The sequence below is a fragment of the Aotus nancymaae genome, unplaced genomic scaffold, assembly GCF_030222135.1.
Source record: "Aotus nancymaae isolate 86718 unplaced genomic scaffold, 86718_ANA_hifiasm-v0.15.2.pri h1tg000008l, whole genome shotgun sequence".
Lineage (NCBI taxonomy): Eukaryota > Metazoa > Chordata > Mammalia > Primates > Aotidae > Aotus > Aotus nancymaae.
This window is the reverse complement of record NW_026988419.1, coordinates 22,940,822-22,959,880: the sequence shown is the minus strand read 5'-3', so window position 1 is coordinate 22,959,880 and position 19,059 is coordinate 22,940,822. Positions and strand designations below refer to the sequence as shown.

General features: G+C 34.6%; 1 protein-coding gene across 3 annotated transcripts in view; it reads left to right on the top strand.

Annotated features, from left to right (window-relative positions):
- Window positions 1-19,059, top strand: part of CPS1 (carbamoyl-phosphate synthase 1) — a 155,689-nt gene that overhangs the window by 39,648 nt on the left and 96,982 nt on the right. For all 3 annotated transcript variants that reach the window (XM_064373038.1, XM_021667019.2, XM_021667021.2), the window contains 4 exons: window positions 9,747-9,856; window positions 14,990-15,134; window positions 16,059-16,148; window positions 18,377-18,433. In XM_064373038.1, the coding sequence (XP_064229108.1) occupies window positions 9,747-9,856; window positions 14,990-15,134; window positions 16,059-16,148; window positions 18,377-18,433 (402 nt within the window). The remainder of the gene's footprint in view (window positions 1-9,746; window positions 9,857-14,989; window positions 15,135-16,058; window positions 16,149-18,376; window positions 18,434-19,059) is intronic.

The window sequence follows — 19,059 nt, the reverse complement described above, 5'->3', positions numbered from 1 at the left end:
TCAACCAAAATATTGCCATGTGTTTGTAACAAAACATGCTGTTTTCAGTTTCAATATGTTTCTTCCTCATATAGTTCTGTAAGCTCCACATATACAGAAGCCTAATGCAATTTTAGGCTGCAAGGAAAGTCTCATTTTGACTTGTTTTCATTTTGATATAAAAGATCCAAAGAAAACTGGTTCAAAGTAAAGGATCAATATCCTTAGAATTAGTTCAGAAAACTGATGGGTTGTGAAACAATACCTGAACGATGAGTAGATGACTTTTAATAACATAATACTGAATGCAAAGGAAAACCTAACAATGATGATATATACTAGGCTGCTTCAAAAACTTTCATAGATTAAATTACAAATTATGTTTGAATTTTGACTGTTACTTCCTAAGACTAAGCCCTCTAAATCAGTTTAGTATAGCACCAGGGACACATTTTCAAACCTTTTTCAAAAGGAATATAGCTGTGTGACTCTCATTAATAGCTGTTGCATTATTCTTATTCTGGAGAATACTTTGAAACATCTAACCTTTTAAACTGAATCTCAAACTGAGAGGATCAAAATGCAAAACTATATTCATTTATTTGTGGTCCCATAAAGTTAATCAATTATCTTACTAAGAAATGAAAATAGACCCATAAACATAGACTTACAATGAATTTTAATTGTGAGGAAAATTTAAAAGCCCTAAAGAGATGAGACGTTTAGAGAAATGTCAGATCATCTTGCAGTATTCTATTTTGTAACATCATTAGAAAAATGAAATATTGTATGACAATGGTGAAACAGTAATACCAACATCCACAGCAGATAAACCAATAAATAGCCATTGAGAGTTTATTGGAATTTCTACTTATATGTAACCCCCATTCACAAAAATGTATTTTCATTAAAAATTACTTTTAACTTGTGAAAGAATTCTCAGACTTTACAAATATTAAGAATAACAACATTAGTTTAGAATGCTCATTTTAAAAGTAATATAAGAATGGCTGGCTGGGCATGATGGCTCATGCCTGTAATCCCAGCACTTTGGAAGGCCAAGGTGGGCGGATCACTTGAGGTCAGGAGTTCAAGACCAGCCTGGTTAACATGGTGAAATCCCATCTCTCCTAAAAATTCAAAATTAGCTGGGCGTGGTGGTGGGTGCCTGTAATCCCAGCTACTCGGGAGGCTGAACCAGGAGAATTGCTTGAACTTAGGAGGCAGAGGTTGCAGTGAGATGAGATAGTGCAACTGCACTCTAGCCTGGGTGAGAGTGAGATTCCATCTAAAATAAATAAATAAATAAATAAATAAATAAATAAATAAATAAATAATAAAAGTAATATAAGAATTGAGATCATATAGATATTTTTGTAATTTCAGTTTAATTTAGAAAAAGGAGTACTAAATAAAATTATAAATTAGGAAAATAAACATGAAGCAATTACAAGCACATAGGAAAATTCAGTTTTAGTCCTTCTAAATATTGTGTGTGAAAAAATCTACAGTCTTATGAATCTTCCTCTAATAAATTTACAAACAAAAGAAATATTTAGTATTATTAGGCCATAGAGACAAGTAATTTAATCTTTAAATTCATATTAAGTAATAAGAGAATATAATTTTTCACTACTTATTTTATACCTGATTGGCTCCTAGATTCACAATATCTGTAGGCTTCAGACTAATAAATGCCAAACTGTTAGTGGAAACTGGCTTTTAGGGCTTTTTCTTGATATCTATATTTTCTACAATCCTTGGCCTATTTATTTGGGGTATGTTTACATGTTTTATTGAATATAATTACATGGGTGATGGGAGAAGAAAAACCTACAAACATAATTTCAAAGAGGTGAAAATAATGTTATTAATTGCAGGCACAGTTTAAACATTGGTTCAAAGTCAATCATGAGATTTTTTAGAAAGTACAGGAAAATCTCTTTATGAATTTTATTTTAGGCAGTTGCATGCTAAACTTGTGCTTAGTTGTCCAAATAAAGTGAATGTTCACATGTGGGCTCCACTCTTAAACATCAGTCAACTTGGAGATAACATTAACTTTGGCCTAAAGACTTTGGCTGATCATTTGGCTTAGGTGCCTAGCATGAGTTAGGTTCTCTATAAACAAATGCTGAGATGATGTTTGGGGAGCATGCTATCTATTAGGGATCAACCTTTATGAAGCTTCATGAAGTAGAACTGGGCATAGAACTGAACTGCAATGTAATTTTGATAAAGCTTTGGTGAACTGGATAGGAAGCTGTTGTCCCCAGACTTTTCTGGACTGGGCCTGAGGCTTTCTATCTGGGACTGACTCAGTCACTGGCCACGGGGTATTCCAGGAATGTCATGGGGCAATGTAGCCCTCTGCAACTAAGATAAACTCTGAAAAATTTGAAGCAGGTGATGGTTTGCTGACCTCACTCCTCACAGTAGGGCAGCAAGTCCCTCCATTATTAATATTAAAATTATCTATGCTACCTAGAAATGGAATCCTCCATCACTGGAGGAAAAATGGGGGGACTGAGAGGTGGATCTCTTTTTTTTTTTTTTTGAGACGGAGTTTCGCTCTTGTTACCCAGGCTGGAGAGCAATGGCGCGATCTCGGCTCACCGCAACCTCCGCCTTCTGGGTTCAGGCAATTCTCCTGCCTCAGCCTCCTGAGTAGCTGGGATTACAGGCACGCACCACCACGCCCAGCTAATTTTTTGTATTTTTAGTGGAGACGGGGTTTCACCATGTTGACCAGGATGGTCTCGATCTCTTGACCTCGTGATCCACCCGCCTTGGCCTCCCAAAGTGCTGGGATTATAGGCGTGAGCCACTGCGCACTTAGGGTTCTAACAATCTTTAAAGCTTGAGAACTCAAGGGCCTAGGATCAGTGAAAATTGTTCTCAAAACCTGCTGGTTCTCTTCAGATTATGGGATGTAATAAATGACTTGACATTTCACTCTGACTATTTACAGATTTATAGATGGGTAGTTCTTTGTCGACCTGGGCCTGTTGTGACTTATCCATGGCAATTTTGAATTAAAGCTCTTATAAATAAATTTAAATGGAGTTCATGCTTAAATTTATTTTTATCCTCACTTAAGAAATTGGAAAGTAGAAATAAAAGTAAGCTTAGAAAAAGAAAAAGAGGTTATAAGTCAAACTGACTGGGTTCAAAAACTGCTGCTTCTCCAGTTGCTAGTGGAATGACCTTTACTTCTCTGAGGCTCAGTTAGCTCAAGTGTAAAATGGAGATTTCAATATCACCTACATTATTTTTTTCTTTGGTGAAGATTAGATGAGAAAATCCACTAATGGCTTTAAAGATAGTGCTAGTACATTCATGTTAGCTATTATTAAGGATGTCATAGGGGGTTGATCAGAATAGAGTTCTCAGTGAGACAACATGCTCCCAAATCCTACTTTTCCAACATTGCTTCATAATTCTACTTGAAATAAGATACCTTTCCCAAAATACTATAAATTTTTCAAATCCGAATTCTCAATTTATTTGTACAACTACATATACACTTTAATAAACATAGATAAGTATATATGCAACCAGTTTCTGTTTTAATAACTTATAATTAAAGTAATAGCAAAAGGTAGAAATAGGATAATGACAGGTCAGTCTACTTCTACCAGGCATGCTTAAGAAACGTTAATGCTTTACTTTCTCCAAATACGAGTATTACAATTTTTTAAGGGATTACTTTAACATTGGAACTCACACTAGAGAAAGTTTAAAGTATACATTATCTTTAGTTACTATTTCCAAAACTAATTATACTAACACTTATTAAATATCAAAGATGTACCAGGATTATATATACACCTCAACAACAAAAATAGTAATACAGTAGCCTCAGTTTTTTTAATAGAGGGAGAAAATTGGCTAATTATTAGTTACAACATAATTGGGGATTTGGTATAGAAATGTAATATTACAAGCATGAGACCACATCACTGAATTAAAATAAACAAATTTACTGCTGACATACAGTAAAATTTGGCAAGCATTTTAGATAAAAAGTAAAGGAACAAAAAGAGAATGCTTGGGTTATATATACTGACTGCAGCTTTATTCTTTTCCCTAGTGATAGAGGATTCGATTTCTACATAACATAGATAATTATTAATATTAATTATATAGAAACAATTTATGAGGAAACCTAAAGAATGACATTTAGAAATCACCTTTTAGGGTCTTCTTCTGAAGACATTACTTACATGACACCTGACTGGTATGTAAAAGCCTAAGGGTACTTTTCGGGTAGTAATTGCCAGCCTCAACTCATTCATCACTTTCATCTTCTGTCTTTTAGCATGAACTATACCTATGTGAAATATTTGTCTTTGCTTTCAAGAGGAGAAGATGAAAATTAAAAAATAACCGAAGTCAATGAGCATCAAAGAATAATTTTGAAAACATCATAGTGTCAGCATTGTAGCATGCTAATAGCACATAATGAACTACAGTTCTATGCATTCACGAGCTGTGTAGTGAGAATATTACTGTGTGGACCACAGTGGGCTATTTCAGTGGGGATACACCGTTGAATTAGGCGTTGTGCTTTCTAAATGTAACATTGAGAAGTTAGAATCTAGTATGGCAGATGAATACCTTTAGCAATTAAAAGGTAACACACAACAGTATACATCAAGGGCAGTCAGTGGAAGCACGAGAATATCGGTGATTAATTCTGACTTAGTACATGCCGTAGGTACTGGGAAGCAATACCAGGATGTAAAAAGGCAACAAGGAAGACATTTATGCACAAAGGATTGACATAAAAAGGTGGGGAATCTGTGGAATTCCATATATAGAGAGCGGGCCAGATGAGAGGACTTTTCATGCAAATTGAGGAATTTGGGGATTAGTGTCATCCAATTAATGTTTAAGAAAGCCTTAACTACACTGCATAGGATGGGTAGAAGTAGGGAGGGATTGGAGGCAGGCAGAACAATTGGGAGACAATAGTAGATGATGATGGGATTTTTGTCTTGGGTGGTCACACAATTTCATGTAGCGTGAAGTTAATTCTAAAAGCAAATAGGTGACTTTATTAGTTATAGCCATTATTATTAGATACTATGAGATGAGGTACAACTATTTTTAATTGGAATATTATTTGAGTAACTAGCCTGTAGGACCAGATGTGATTTGAAAGTTGTAACTCCAAGATATACTGGAAAATATGCCAAAGGGAGAGAGATTGAGACTCCAAGAAACTTAATATTCCAGGTTTTAAAATATTCGTAAGAGTAACCGCTTCCAGAAAATGTTGCATTAGAGATCTACATTTTAGTTAACAGTTCCACTGAAAATAAGACAAGTAAATCAAGAATTTGAAATGTGGTTAAGATTAAAAATTATATACAGTGTAAGATAAAAAAGTAAGTGTTTAATATTTTCAGTATTAAAAGAAATAAGAGGATGGGTGTGGAGTAAGAGAGCATATGCTTGCATTTTTTTCTATTATAACTTTTCCTCTCTTATCAAATTCATTATCTAATCATTTAGCAATATTCTGCTAAATGTAATTTATCTGATTAAAGTAATTTCACTAAAGTGTGAACGAAGCTTTGTTACTTGTCTACTCTGTGCTAGGCACTGAGGTAGGCTGGAGGCACACCAGTGAATGAAGCAGACCCAATAGTCTGCCCACATGAAGTTCATTTTCTAACGTGATGAAATAGATAATAAATAAATCACTAGATGGTATGTTAAAAGGTGATGAGTGCAATGAAGAAAGAGCAGACCAAGGAGAAAGAGGGCTGGGGAACATACTGAAATTTTAAATGACGGCGTGAAGGTAGAACTCTCTAAGAAAATGACATCTAAGCAAAGATGAAGAAATCTTTAAATTCTGGATTTTAAAGTCAAAATTTAACAAGTTTTCTTTATTGAAATTTTTATTTTTTATTGCTCAAAACATCAGTGGAAAAGAAAAGGCAAATTATTTTGTTAAAGCTTAATCTCTCAAGGGAAAAGTATTTATCTTTGTATTTCCACATATTTCAGTGATGCTTCAGTGATATTCTTACTGAAGTTTTCTCTATTTTATAATCCATGCCCTTATCTAACCTTTTACTAACTGAGGAGTCTGGGGACATTCATCTATTTATCTACAGAGCCTAGCAAGGTGTTTGACACCTGGTTAGGAGTTCCGTGTCTAAGACTTAAATGTCTAAATGGTCTTATTGGCATATACATTTTTATTAAACACATAGGGATCATGTCATGATAGGGTCCTTTATTTTATGGAACTCACATTTATATAATTCTTTGGTTACTTTTCCTGACATTCCACAAGAGTACACACTTCTTTTCACTAAGGTTTCTTTTATATTTTCCCCTATCAAAGTATGAAGTGCTCTGGCAGTAGGCACTTAAATTATAATTTAATGTTGTAATGTAATTCCTAGCCTGTGGACCTCTACCAACTAGGACTGAGGCTACTAAAATATCTTATGATGGTAACAAGGTGATTTCTTTCATACTACTTGGAATGAAATAGCATTTGAGGAACTGTTAGTTAGAAGAAAGGATTCCAAATAATAGCTCTTTGTTCAGAGTTCGTCCATCAATTCATAGATAAGTCAATTGGCATTCATCATTTTAAATTCATCAGAGGCCAGTATAGTTAAGAGGAATATAAAGAGTACTTTAGGCAATAAACAGAGGTCTTGTAACAACATATTGTGTAGTTGGAAAGAGGATTGGAAGATCTACAAAAACTGCCAAAAGAACCAAAAATATAATTAAAGCAGCAAAAAGACATATTGAACACAATCTCAGGGACTATTTCAGGCAATAGCAAACTCTTCAAATACAGAGATGGAAAACAAAATAGAAAACTAGTTTCATGAAGGGAGCAAGAAAAATACAAAACAGAATTGTAGGAATAGGCTCACAAGTGTTGGTTTGCTTATGTTAATTTTTACCTTTCTTTAAAATGATTAGGTAGTGTCTAAGCCATATATCAGATAATTTGAAATTCTCAGAGGAGAAGAGAATAGAGCAAAGCAAAATAAAAATATAAACAAAGGTAATATTTTAAGCAAGCATGGCTCAGAGTAGCATAGATAAACTGATACATAGAAAATAATTGAAATTTACAGTTTACATCCAAATTTAGCAACTAAATACAGTTGTTTTAGTTACATATTATCTAATTTTTTCTTTTTCCTTTCATTTGGTAAAAGATAAAGGTTGCAAATGATTTCCTCAAGAACAAAAAACAGTATTTCTAGTAGAAAATATTTTTCGAAGGCAAATTTTCATTACTTAGACCAAAGGTTTCACCTAATAAAACACATCAGAGTTACCTGGGGAGTTTTCCTAATAAACACACTTGTATTCAAACTCATTAGCAGAGATATTTGAATAGCCTATATTAATCTTCAAAAATACACTATCACTCTTATTTCCTGAAATCTTAAACTTCTGTCTTGAATTGTAATTAGACAAAAATTGACAAATTAAAACAAAATTTAGAATCAGAAAAGCATGTTATCAGATGTAACATGCAAAGTTGATTTCCTGGATACAGAAGCAGAATTCAGACTTGTGGGTTAAGACCATCTCTTCCATAGAAGTCTGATTAATCACTCATGAAAATTAATTAATTAATTAATGAAGACAAACTCCAACTATTTAAAGTGTCAAATTTGAGATTTCAAATACTTGGTCAAAGGAGATAGATAAAACTAATTCAAAGATAATTTGATAAGCCAAATAAGGGACAAAATTCTTTTGGTTAATCTTGCCCAGGAACACATGAATATACTCACTCACACATATACAAACACACATAAAATGTGCACGACAGCACACTGTTCAATCTTTCTCAAAATACAAACTTGAAATTCATATATTGCACTTCTGATTTAAAAAAACTAATAAAATTACCTGTTGAGAGGAACATGTTAAACATATCCTATCAATTTTAATGGAAAACACTAACATAGTTTTGTGTGTAAGTTAACATGTATGCACACTTACATCTAAACAAGATGTAGGAACATAGTATGTTGGTTTAAAGGTAATAAGACATTATTTTAAGTTGAAGAATATGACTATTCTAATGACGGGTGTTTTGGATCTAAAAGAGGCATCTTATGTTTACAGGGAGAATTATTATAGAAAAATAACAGGCTTTCTTCATTTTAACATTGGAAAAGTTGAGTGCATGTTACAAAGCAAGAGGAGCATAGAAACAAAGATCTAGAAATCATTTATGGAGCTCCTGCTGCCTACTAAAGTTTGTGTGCATGTGTGTGTATGTGTATGTGTATATATGTGTATGTGTATGTGTGTGTATGTGTATGTGTATATATGTGTATGTGTATATGTGTGTATGTGTATGTGTATATGTGTGTATGTGTATGTGTTATGGGAGTAGAGGTGGGGTGGCAAGATTTAAAAGAATTAGGCACTTTGGCCTCAGTCGTAAAACTGTAAGGGAAGTAAAATAAAGAATTAGTACGTTTTTGTCTCTAATGACTACATTCGAACCTTGCAGAAAGAATAGCACAATGATCTTCCTCACTTCAAGAAATTCAAGTCAAACTTCTTTCATCTGTATCTCTATCCATCCCCCTAACTCTTGATTACTTTGAAGCTAATCTCAGATATCACACTATTTTATCCTTGACTATTATAGTATATATCTTTTAAAAGGTGATTACTTACAAATATAACTACAATTCTAAGAGGATCAATCTTAAAAAATTATACTTAATATAATCAAATATCAATTTATTATTCAAATTTCCTCAATTATGCAGATATGTTTTTCCTTATAGTTTAATTTTTTAAAACTATGTTCTAACTGGTTTGTCCTATAGAGTTTCTTAGGGAGTCTACATTTTGCCTCCCAAAGTGTAGTTGAAAACATTCCTCTCTCCCCTGAATTTTATGGAAATTGAGAGTTAGATTTAAATGGTTTCAGCAATGGACTTTAGAGTATTTATAAGAGTGTCTTCTTCTTATATGTTTCTCCAATTATCCCTCTTCTTAGCTAAGAATTTGGTAGCCAAGAATTTGGTAGATGCTGGCTCAAGGATTAGTATGGCAAAGTCATCTAATTCCAAATGTCATAGTATAGAGAAGGAATTAGACATGGATAGAACTAACTCTAATGAAAAGCAAAATACAATATACTTCTGGAATGTTCTACAGTGCTTGCTTTTGTGTCAGTATTAAGAGAGTGATAAAGTTTGAGCTTCCTCATGAACATAATTCTGGCATGGAGAGGGCAACCCTTGGGACAACTCCATCAAACACAAAAGCTCTGCCAAACACAATTTGATCTATAATCTTGACGATTCCTTCTAAATTTCAGTGATGAAGAGCTATATAGTGCAATTCACAATGTTTTTGCAAACTCATGAACTTTCCTTAAAGCTATTCTTAAGCAAAGCTATAGGGAATGTTAAAGAGAAAAAGATAGACACATAACATATCAGCAAAATTGAAGTATTTCTGGTTTTTCAACAACTCTACAAGTAAACTTAGAATAGGCAATGTATCTGCATGCTTCAGTTCCTCTTTCAAGAAAACAAAACAAAACACCTGCCAGTTACAAGAGCCATATATTTGAAGAAAAGTGACAAGTAATAGGAAAGCAACTGCAAATACGTGCAGCATGGTTTCATTAAATATACTGTGCCTTTATACAATATATTTGTGTATCTTACCTTTGGAATATTTTTGTGTGTTTTGTATTGTGAATTCTGCTAAGATTCATGTAACTGTGTTTTCAGGCACAGACAGCACACATTGTCCTGGAAGATGGAACTAAGATGAAAGGTTACTCCTTTGGGCATCCATCCTCTGTTGCTGGTGAAGTGGTTTTTAATACTGGCCTGGGAGGGTGAGTAAGGTTTTTCCAAGCCTTTATTCTTCTTCTATGTGGAGAAATAACTGGATAATCTTACTCATGGTGGTAAGTTGAAATTACTGCATCATAATAAGACTACATTGGTCCTGAAGTTGCACTGTGCCTTGTACATAGCCTTCTGAAGCCATCTTTGAAAGAAAGTTAGACATGAACTTCCTACTACTATAAATGAAAGACAACATGGGCATGCTGTTAGTCCCCTGGATAAAAAGGAAAAAATTAATTCTAGAAACTTAGATTGTGAGGACACAGGTTATGTGAGATTACCAAATGGTTTCTGTAAAAGGAGGTATGGATCTATTTAAGGTGAAAATTGGAGCAAGGAAAAGAATAGATAGTACATTCTAGTGCCATTTCATTAAGAAATAATCAATTTTGTACATCTGATATGAAATACTATAAGGAGATAAGAAAGTCTTTGGGTATTTTATATAATTTTGCACTCTAGTAAGAAAGGTGAAATAACAGATACATTTATTATCTTAAAATAATGAGAAAACAGGTGTGTAGATCTAATATTTTCAGTAATTATCCACTGTGACCCACCTTAGTATTTAATATCTGCTAACATGTACAGCAATGAAAATGAGAGTTGCTACAGAAATTAAGTGGCTGGTCTTACCTAGTTAATAAATACTTGTTCACCTGGGAATCAAGAGGCTGAAGTTCTAGTCTCAATTTTAAGGATAACTAATTATATAATATTGGAAACATCATTTAAGCTTTCTGAGTTCTAGTTTCTTCATATACAAAGTGAGGGGGCTGGATTAGATACTAATTTACAGCTGGGGACTTAAATAATTGTGTATCTTGAAAACGTAACTAGATTCTTTGAAGAGATTTCCAATACAGATTCAATCCAACTAGTATTCTGTGAAATATTTGATAAATTCTTTAGAGAAATTCAAGTTAGCCTCATAAAGACAAGGGGGCGTTAGGTTCACTGATACTGAAGATACTAATTGACCAAGCTTACATTATATTATGAATTTATATTCTTCCTTAAACTCTTGCCTCCCTGTGTGAAATGAAGAATATTAGATGGGTTTCTAAATAGTTCCACTGGTGAGAACATTGAATTACTGTGTTTGAAAACTGTTTGCAAAGTTTTGCTTCACCAGGCAATTATTTAAGCTTTTCGACAGCACTAATTACTAGCTGTGTTAATATACCTGCCAACAAACAACTGTTTAATATAGATCAGAATGATGAAGGGCACTAGAGTTTTCTTCTCTGTGATAGATTACAGGTAATAAATCTTGTCACATCACAAAAGTCAAACAGGAGTTGATGGATTAATTTGCTCTCAACACTGTAATTCTCTAGGACAAAGTGTATTTATTCATTTACTGAAGAGTATTGTAAGCATATGTTTAAAGGAAATGGCCAGTTCTTTTATGGAAAGAAAGAAGAAAGAGAAGTAAAATCAAATTAATTAGAGATTTTTCTTTTGATGAAGGAAAAGACATTCATTTATAAGATTAATCTACACACCCTATTTTCCATTGAGAAATGCTGCTTTCATTCATTACGTGCCTCACTCAGTAAGGTGGTTGATAATTAAAGGGGTTATTTTGTTTTTCATCTTCAACCAATGCATTTATATTGTGGACAAGCCTTGGTTAAAAAATTATCAGTTCCTGACAGATAAGAGACATCTGAGAAATTAGCTGATGGAAGCTGTGGATAAATATCACAGCCCTTGAGTCACATTAGGGATTCCGGAGCAGAAAGACTAAGTATTCTGTTGACAAAGTTAGTTCTGGTAGGCATTCGTCTGGATGGTGTTGAAGAATTTATGTTGATTACTGCCTGGGTTGAACTTTTTTGGTTTCAAAGTCGTTGATTCTGTCCTCCTGAGCACCTAAATTCACTTTGAGTTGTAATCCACAAAAAAGATTTGGCTTAACTCATTTTGCAGAAAATGAACATGGAAGAGAGCAGAAAAAAATCCCTCAATTGCAATATATTCCAGGACATGGAAAAAAGTGTAGATAGCTCCTGGCATTTATGGAAATAATCTTTTCCTTTTTCTTAAGAATAAGAAGAGAGAGAGATCCAAGATGGCTGATCACTAGCAGCTCGGGCTCCTAGCTCCCAGTGAAAGCGCAGAGAACGAGAGGACGCCACACTTTCAGACGAATATTTGTTGCTCACGGACCAGGAGATTCCCAGCAGAGGAGCTCCACATGTCGCCAGGGTGACTCTTGTGGCCGGCGCGGCGGTTTTGCTGGTGCCTTAGCACGCCAGTTTTTGGTGCAGAGTCCGGAGATTCCCGGGCAGAAAAGCACCATCAATCTTAACACCGCTATTTTGACCGGCGCAGTGGACTGCTCAGATTTCGGTGCTGGGAATCAACAAGTTGGACGTCTGCTCGGAGACCTAGTTAGAAAGTCGGTAATTACAAAGACAACAGACGGATAAATATATAATGAAGGGAAGAAATCAGCATAAAAAGGTAGAGAATACTCAAAATCAGAATGCCTCTCCCTCTACAGGGGATCACAATTCCTCATCAGTAACGGAACAAGGCTTAATAGATTATGAGTGTGTTCCAATAACAGAAGCAGGCTTCAAAACGTGGGTGATAAGAAACTTCTGTGAATTAAAAGAACTTGTTCTAACCCAATGCAACGAAACTAAGAACCTTGAAAAAAGGTTTGATGAAATGTTAACGAGAATGGACAATTTAGAGAGGAATATAAGTGAATTGATGGAGGTGAAAAACACAACACGAGAACTTCGCGAAGCATGCACAAGTTTAAACAGTCGAATTGATCAAGTAGAAGAAAGGACATCAGAAGTCGAGAACCAGCTCAGTGAAATAAAACGAGAAGACAAGATTGGAGAAAAAAGGATGAAAAGGAATGAGCAAAGTCTCCAGGAAATATGGGACTATGTGAAAAGACCTAATTTACGTTTGATAGGTGTACCTGAATGTGATGAAGAGAATGAATCCAAGTTGGAAAATACTCTTCAGGATATCATTCAGGAAAATTTTCCCAACCTGGCAAGGCAGGGTAATATTCAACTCCAGGTAATACAGAGAACACCACAAAGATATTCTTCAAGAAGACCAACCCCAAGGCACATAATCGCCAGATTTATTAGGGTTGAAATGAAGGAGAAAATACTAAGGGCAGCCAGAGAGAAAGGTCAGGTTACCCATAAAGGGAAACCTATCAGACTTACAGCAGATCTCTCAGCAGAAACCCTACAAGCCAGAAAAAGAGTGGGGACCAATATTTAACATCCTTAAAGGAAAGAACTTTCAACCCAGAATTTCCTATCCAGCCAAACTAAGCGTTATAATCGAAGGAAAAATTAAATCCTTTGCGAACAAACAAGTACTTAGAGAGTTCACCACCACCAGGCCTGCTTTACAAGAGCTTCTGAAAGAAGCACTATACATATAAAGGAACAACCAATATCAGCCTTTCCAAAAATATATCAAAAAGAAAAGAACATTAACACAACGAAAAATTCACACTAACTAATGGGCAAAACAGCCAGCTAGCATCAAATGCTAGTATTAAAGTTATATATATTCTAATTGGATAAAAAGCCAAAACCCATTGCTATGTTGTATCCAGACCCATCTCACATGCAACGATACACAAAGACTCAAAGAGAAGGAGGAAGATTTATCAACCAATCAGAGAGTAAAAATAAACAAATAAAAAGCAGGAGATGCAATTCTCGCCTCTGATAAAGTAGACTTTAAAGTAACAAAGAGCAAAAGAGGCAAAGAAGGACATTACATAACGGCAAAAGGATCAATGTAACAAGAAGAGCTAACGATTTTATAGATCAACAAGACAGAAAATTAACAAGGACATCCAGGACTTGAACTCAGACCCAGAACAAGTAAACTTAATAAACATCTATAGAACTCTCCACTTCAAATACATAAAACATACATTACCACCTCACACCTATTCCAAAGGTGACTATATAATTGGAAGTAAATCACTCCTCAGTAATCGCATAGCATTTCATAGGTTTAAATGAAATATTGGTTGGCTGCTTGTTTGTTATTTTCTTCCCTTATTCCTTCCTGTTTACATCAAGTATAATTATTGGTATAAAAGAGGTTTTCAATACCCATTACTAAACTGCATTCTAGCCTGGGCAAGAAAGCAATACTCCCATTCTCTCTCTCTCTTTCTCTTCCTTTTTCCCCCTCTTCTTTATTCTTTTTCTTTCTTTAAAAAATAAATAAATAAATAAATAAGAAACATGTGTGTGTGCATATATACACACACATATGATATGTATATGCACACACATACAATATATTTGTATTTTCCCCCTCACCCTAACATTAAAATATAGCCCTCCTGCATTCCTTCCTAATTCCATATCAGTACTTTAAATTAGTTTGTTGGCATCTTTTAACTTAGAAGTCAGAAATGCCTCAAGTCAAGTCTGTGAGATTAATTTTTTTCTAAGCAGATAATAACTCCCAAACTTATATGCTTCTTCCTAAAATTAAAATATTTTAAAATCCACTTTATTGAGTTATTCTTTCATATAAATTACCTCACTTATTCTAAATATTCGTTGAATTTTAATGATATATATACTCATGCAACTATCACTAACACAATCAGGATAATCTTTAGTATCCTAAAAAATATGAAAAGAGACTTTTCAATTTTTTGATGGTTTCTATCTTGGTGAAATTGGCAGCCCTCAACAGTAAATATCAGTTTGGGCTCAATGATATTTGGTAGGCCAGGGAAATCTTGAGAGTATCTGCAAACTTCAAACAGAGCAGTGATATTTTAAAAATTAAGATGCTAGGAAGGGATTTTTAAAGGAATTAAAAAATTTAAAGAAATTGAGGAAATAAAACTTATATGAAAATATACCTTAATATTCATGAGTCGGGTTTTTCTTTGTATCAATCATATCATGGCATCAGTTTTTATATTCTGTCATAAAATTTCCCTAGGTTTGCTAAAATCTAGAGATATTCTTGTTGGATTTTAATCTCAAATTCTTCTCATTTTCAAGGGTTAAATAATTCACAGCATGTATGCAAATTATAGCTTTGTAGTTACACACATTATTTGTTGATAATTTTTTGGCATGTTTACCCAGGTACCCAGAAGCTATTACTGACCCTGCCTACAAGGGACAGATTCTCACAATGGTCAACCCCATTATTGGGAATGGTGGAGCTCCTGATACTACTGCTCTGGATGAACTGGGACTTAGCAAATATTTGGAGTCTGATGGAATCAAGGTAGTACCAGTCATGGCCATTTAAAAAGTCTCAATCTAAGGGAGTATAGTTAACTTATTTTTAAGAATTAGGATGGTCAAAGTTTCTTCCTGAATGTGGTAGCACAAATCATTAAGCTCATGTGTTCAATCTATTCCTAGGTATATGAGAATAATCTTTAACTTGGCAGTATTTTGAGTTTCATTTCTCAGGGCACTTTGAATTTTAATGCATTGGATGAAACTTGGCTTAACTTGAAAAAAATGTTGTCATATGTTCAAATAACAACTATGCTATAAAAGAATTGGGAGAAATCACCTTTTAAAAGGAGTTTGGTAATCCATTCTGCATCAATTATTTGCTTTTTAATCTTAGCCTCGAGGGGATGATTTAAAGATAGCTTTTATATCAGTCTAAAAGTAAACATATTAAGATTTCCTAATCAAGGTAACTTTGGAAACTATCTTAGGAATGTATATCATATAAACAATTCAAGAATTTTATTCCAAACTTGATACTATTTTTTCACCATTCCATTTTTGAATAACTTTAACTGATCATTTAACTTAGTTTTTACTATTTCTCACAATTTTCCATTAATTTTTCCTCTCATTTAAATGTAAATTCAAAATGATTTTGCTCATCATATGCATTAAACCAGTAATTATTAATTAAATTCTTGATATATGCCATGAGCGTCAAGAAAGGGGACCTAGTCTAGTCTCAGGATTTATCAAGCCAGGTAAGCTTGCTCTCTCCCATGATAATTAAGGCAGCAATTACGTATTTTAAAAAAAGAGTGTGGATTTTTTTTTTTTTTTTTTTGCCTCTTCTTGTTTTTAAAATGTCAGTGAATATCATAAAACTTTCAAAATGCAAACTGACTCACAAGAGTTGGCTAATATTCTGTGATAACCTCTTTAAAATGACTGCCTGTCTTCCTAGGTTGCAGGTTTGCTGGTGCTGGATTATAGTAAGGACTACAACCACTGGCTGGCTACCAAGAGTTTAGGGCAATGGCTACAGGAAGAAAAGGTGAGAAATGAAATAGGGCATCTATCATCACCGAAGGAAGATTGAGAAGGTACCTGCAGATTCAGAAGTGCCAAGCAGACAGAGGAAGATAATGTAGTTTGGAATATTTGCATTTCATAGAGGGATTCCTTCTCTTACTATATAGAGGCTGAAATGTCTGGATTCCTCCTCAAATGCTGATGACCGCATATTTTCAGTTTATCCACTAGGTGGCACTCATACATGCTTGGTAGCTTTTCACATTTGGGAAAGGCGGGTAGAGAAAATTTTAGAATTTTCTTCTCTCCTTAGTAATTGAGTCTTTTACTCTCCTTCACCCCTTTATTTAGAATGCAGTTGTGGAACTTGCTTCATGGGTTTTAGTACCAGCTCTACCGTTAAGTGGTTGTGTAATTCTGTGCAGGTTACATAATCATTTTATGCGATACTTGGCTCGTCTTTAATGCTTATGAGTATGAGCAGATTACCATCAAGTGTCTTTGGGCTTCAACATTATGACCTGTAATTATATATAATTTCATTTGAAGTATTAATAATATAAGAAAAGAGTTATAAAACTTTATCTTACACTTTAAGTTTAAATGTTAATATTAATTTCTTTTCTTTTCTTTTCTTCTTTTTTTGAGACAGACTTTCATTCTTGTTGCCCAGGCTGGAGTGCAATGGTGTCATCTCGGCTCACTGCAACCTCCCCCTCCCGGGCTCAAGTTATTCTCCTGCTTCAGCCTCTTGGGTAGCTGGGACTACAGGTGCCTGCTACCACACTCGGCTAATATTTTATATTTTTAGTACAGACGGGGTTTCACCATGTTGGCCAGGCTGATCTCGAGCTCCTGACCTCAGGTGATCCACCTGCCTTAGCCTCCCAAAGTGCTGGGATTACATGTGTGAGCCACCGTGTCGGGCCTTAAATATTAATTTCAATCAAATAAGAGCATATGCCTTGTTTATATGTTAGAAGTACTTAAGATAATGGATGCGCTTCACTTAGCTTCATCTCCAGTGTTGCTGTAGCTGCTTTTTGTTCAACTGCTGGGCCTGTAATTGACAGAAATTTATTCTGAGAAAGTGCTGCCTCTCCAATGAGTGTCTGTCTATGGGGGCTAAACATTGCTTCTTTCTGACAAATAAAAATAATCTTGATCCTGGGTCTTTAGATCTCATTCTTTCTAAATGTTAAAAGGGAGAAGAAGGCATCCATATCATATCCTGAGCCATCGTCATTTTCTTCTCAACCATTATCTGAATTTGTCTTCATTATTGAGGCAGCTAATTTCTGTAATCATCATTTAGGAGACACTTCTCTCCCCGCACCTTCCCCCCCCACTGCCCCTCCCCCCACTGCCCCCAAGGTTTCCCTTTCCCTTTTGTTATTTAGGGCACTTATTCTCATAGATTCTCTATGTCAGAACTAAGAGTTTTAGTGTAAGCTAAGCAATGGCTTGTAAGTTTGGTTTTTAAATGTGCTTTGAATCTTCTTCCGTGATCACAGACATGTAGAGTAGAAAAGAATCTAAGATAATAACCAGTTCACCTCCTTCAACTTACAGGTGAGAACAAATACATTGCTTAAACATTTCTGAGATAATTAGTGGGATTAAAAAAAAAAACTAAAATATGTTTTTGGTTTTTTTTAACCTCTTTAAAAAAATTTTGTTTTAATAAAAAGCCTCCAGTGGGATAGAACCTGTTTTCTTGATTCCTAACTCATTACTCTTTCATTTTACCACGTGTCTCTATCCAACCTAGTTAAAAAAACTTAAAACAAATGGTGGTCTTGCCTAATGGACTATTAGGACAATCATGTTTTAGTACAACATGACTACTCAACATGGCCCTTCAGAAAAATGTGTTGAGTGCCTACTCTGTGCCAGGAACACTTGGCTCAAAACATGGATTTGCATATTATTGCTTATGAAGTTCACCAATGTAATTTAACTTATTTAACATCCTGGGTTAAAAGCACCAGAAGTGTAGCAGAAGATTGATGTTCAGAATTTCTCATTTTTTATACTGAGAAAGGACCTGGGTATTAAGAGTCTTATGCCTAACTGCAGCAACAATTTACCGTGTCCTGACAACACAGTCACCCTGGGTCAGAGAAAAGAAAGAGTGGAGAGATTATTTACTGCTCAAGAAGATAGATGAGGCCAAGTTTGTAACTTGAAAACAATATGCTGGATTTAATTTCCTCCAATTTCACTGTCACTACAATTTTTTTCTTATAGATTCCTGCAATTTATGGAGTGGACACAAGAATGCTGACTAAAATAATTCGAGATAAGGTATAATCATCATCTTTAGCCAAATCTGTGTTTCTTCGTGTGTGTGTGTGTGTGTGTGTGTGTGTGTGTGTGTAGGTGGGTGAGTGTTTCCCTCAGTGCCTAAGGGATCCATTAATATGTAAAGGAGTGAATCTGGCCAGCTTCTGCTATCTGGGTCTCTGTTATTTTGCTTTACTGTTTTCACCGTAATTTTTAAGGTTGAATACTTGATTGGTATGTTTTTAACTGAATGAATTTGAGATTAATTCACCTGGCAGTTTATTGAGTGCCCACTATGTGTTTATTATACCAACGAGTCAAGGCATTTATAATTCAGCTTGTGTGATAGAATTTTAGTGAAACAAGTAGAGAAGGTAACAAATTGCATAACAATTTTGCCTGAAGAAAAAAACCTACCTACTGAAAAATACAGTCCAGGAAGTGTACAGCATTGTTACTGTTATTTGTTTTGTCCTTGTGCAAGAGTTATCTGTAAAATTAATGCATTATCTTTTATGAATGTGCCAAATAAGCCCTTCATATGTTACTTCAATCATATAGTCTTTGTTGAGATCATATCAATGGCCAAGGTGATAAAAGAGAAGGTTATCTTTTGCTTTCATGTCCGATTGCTACAGCATCTGACT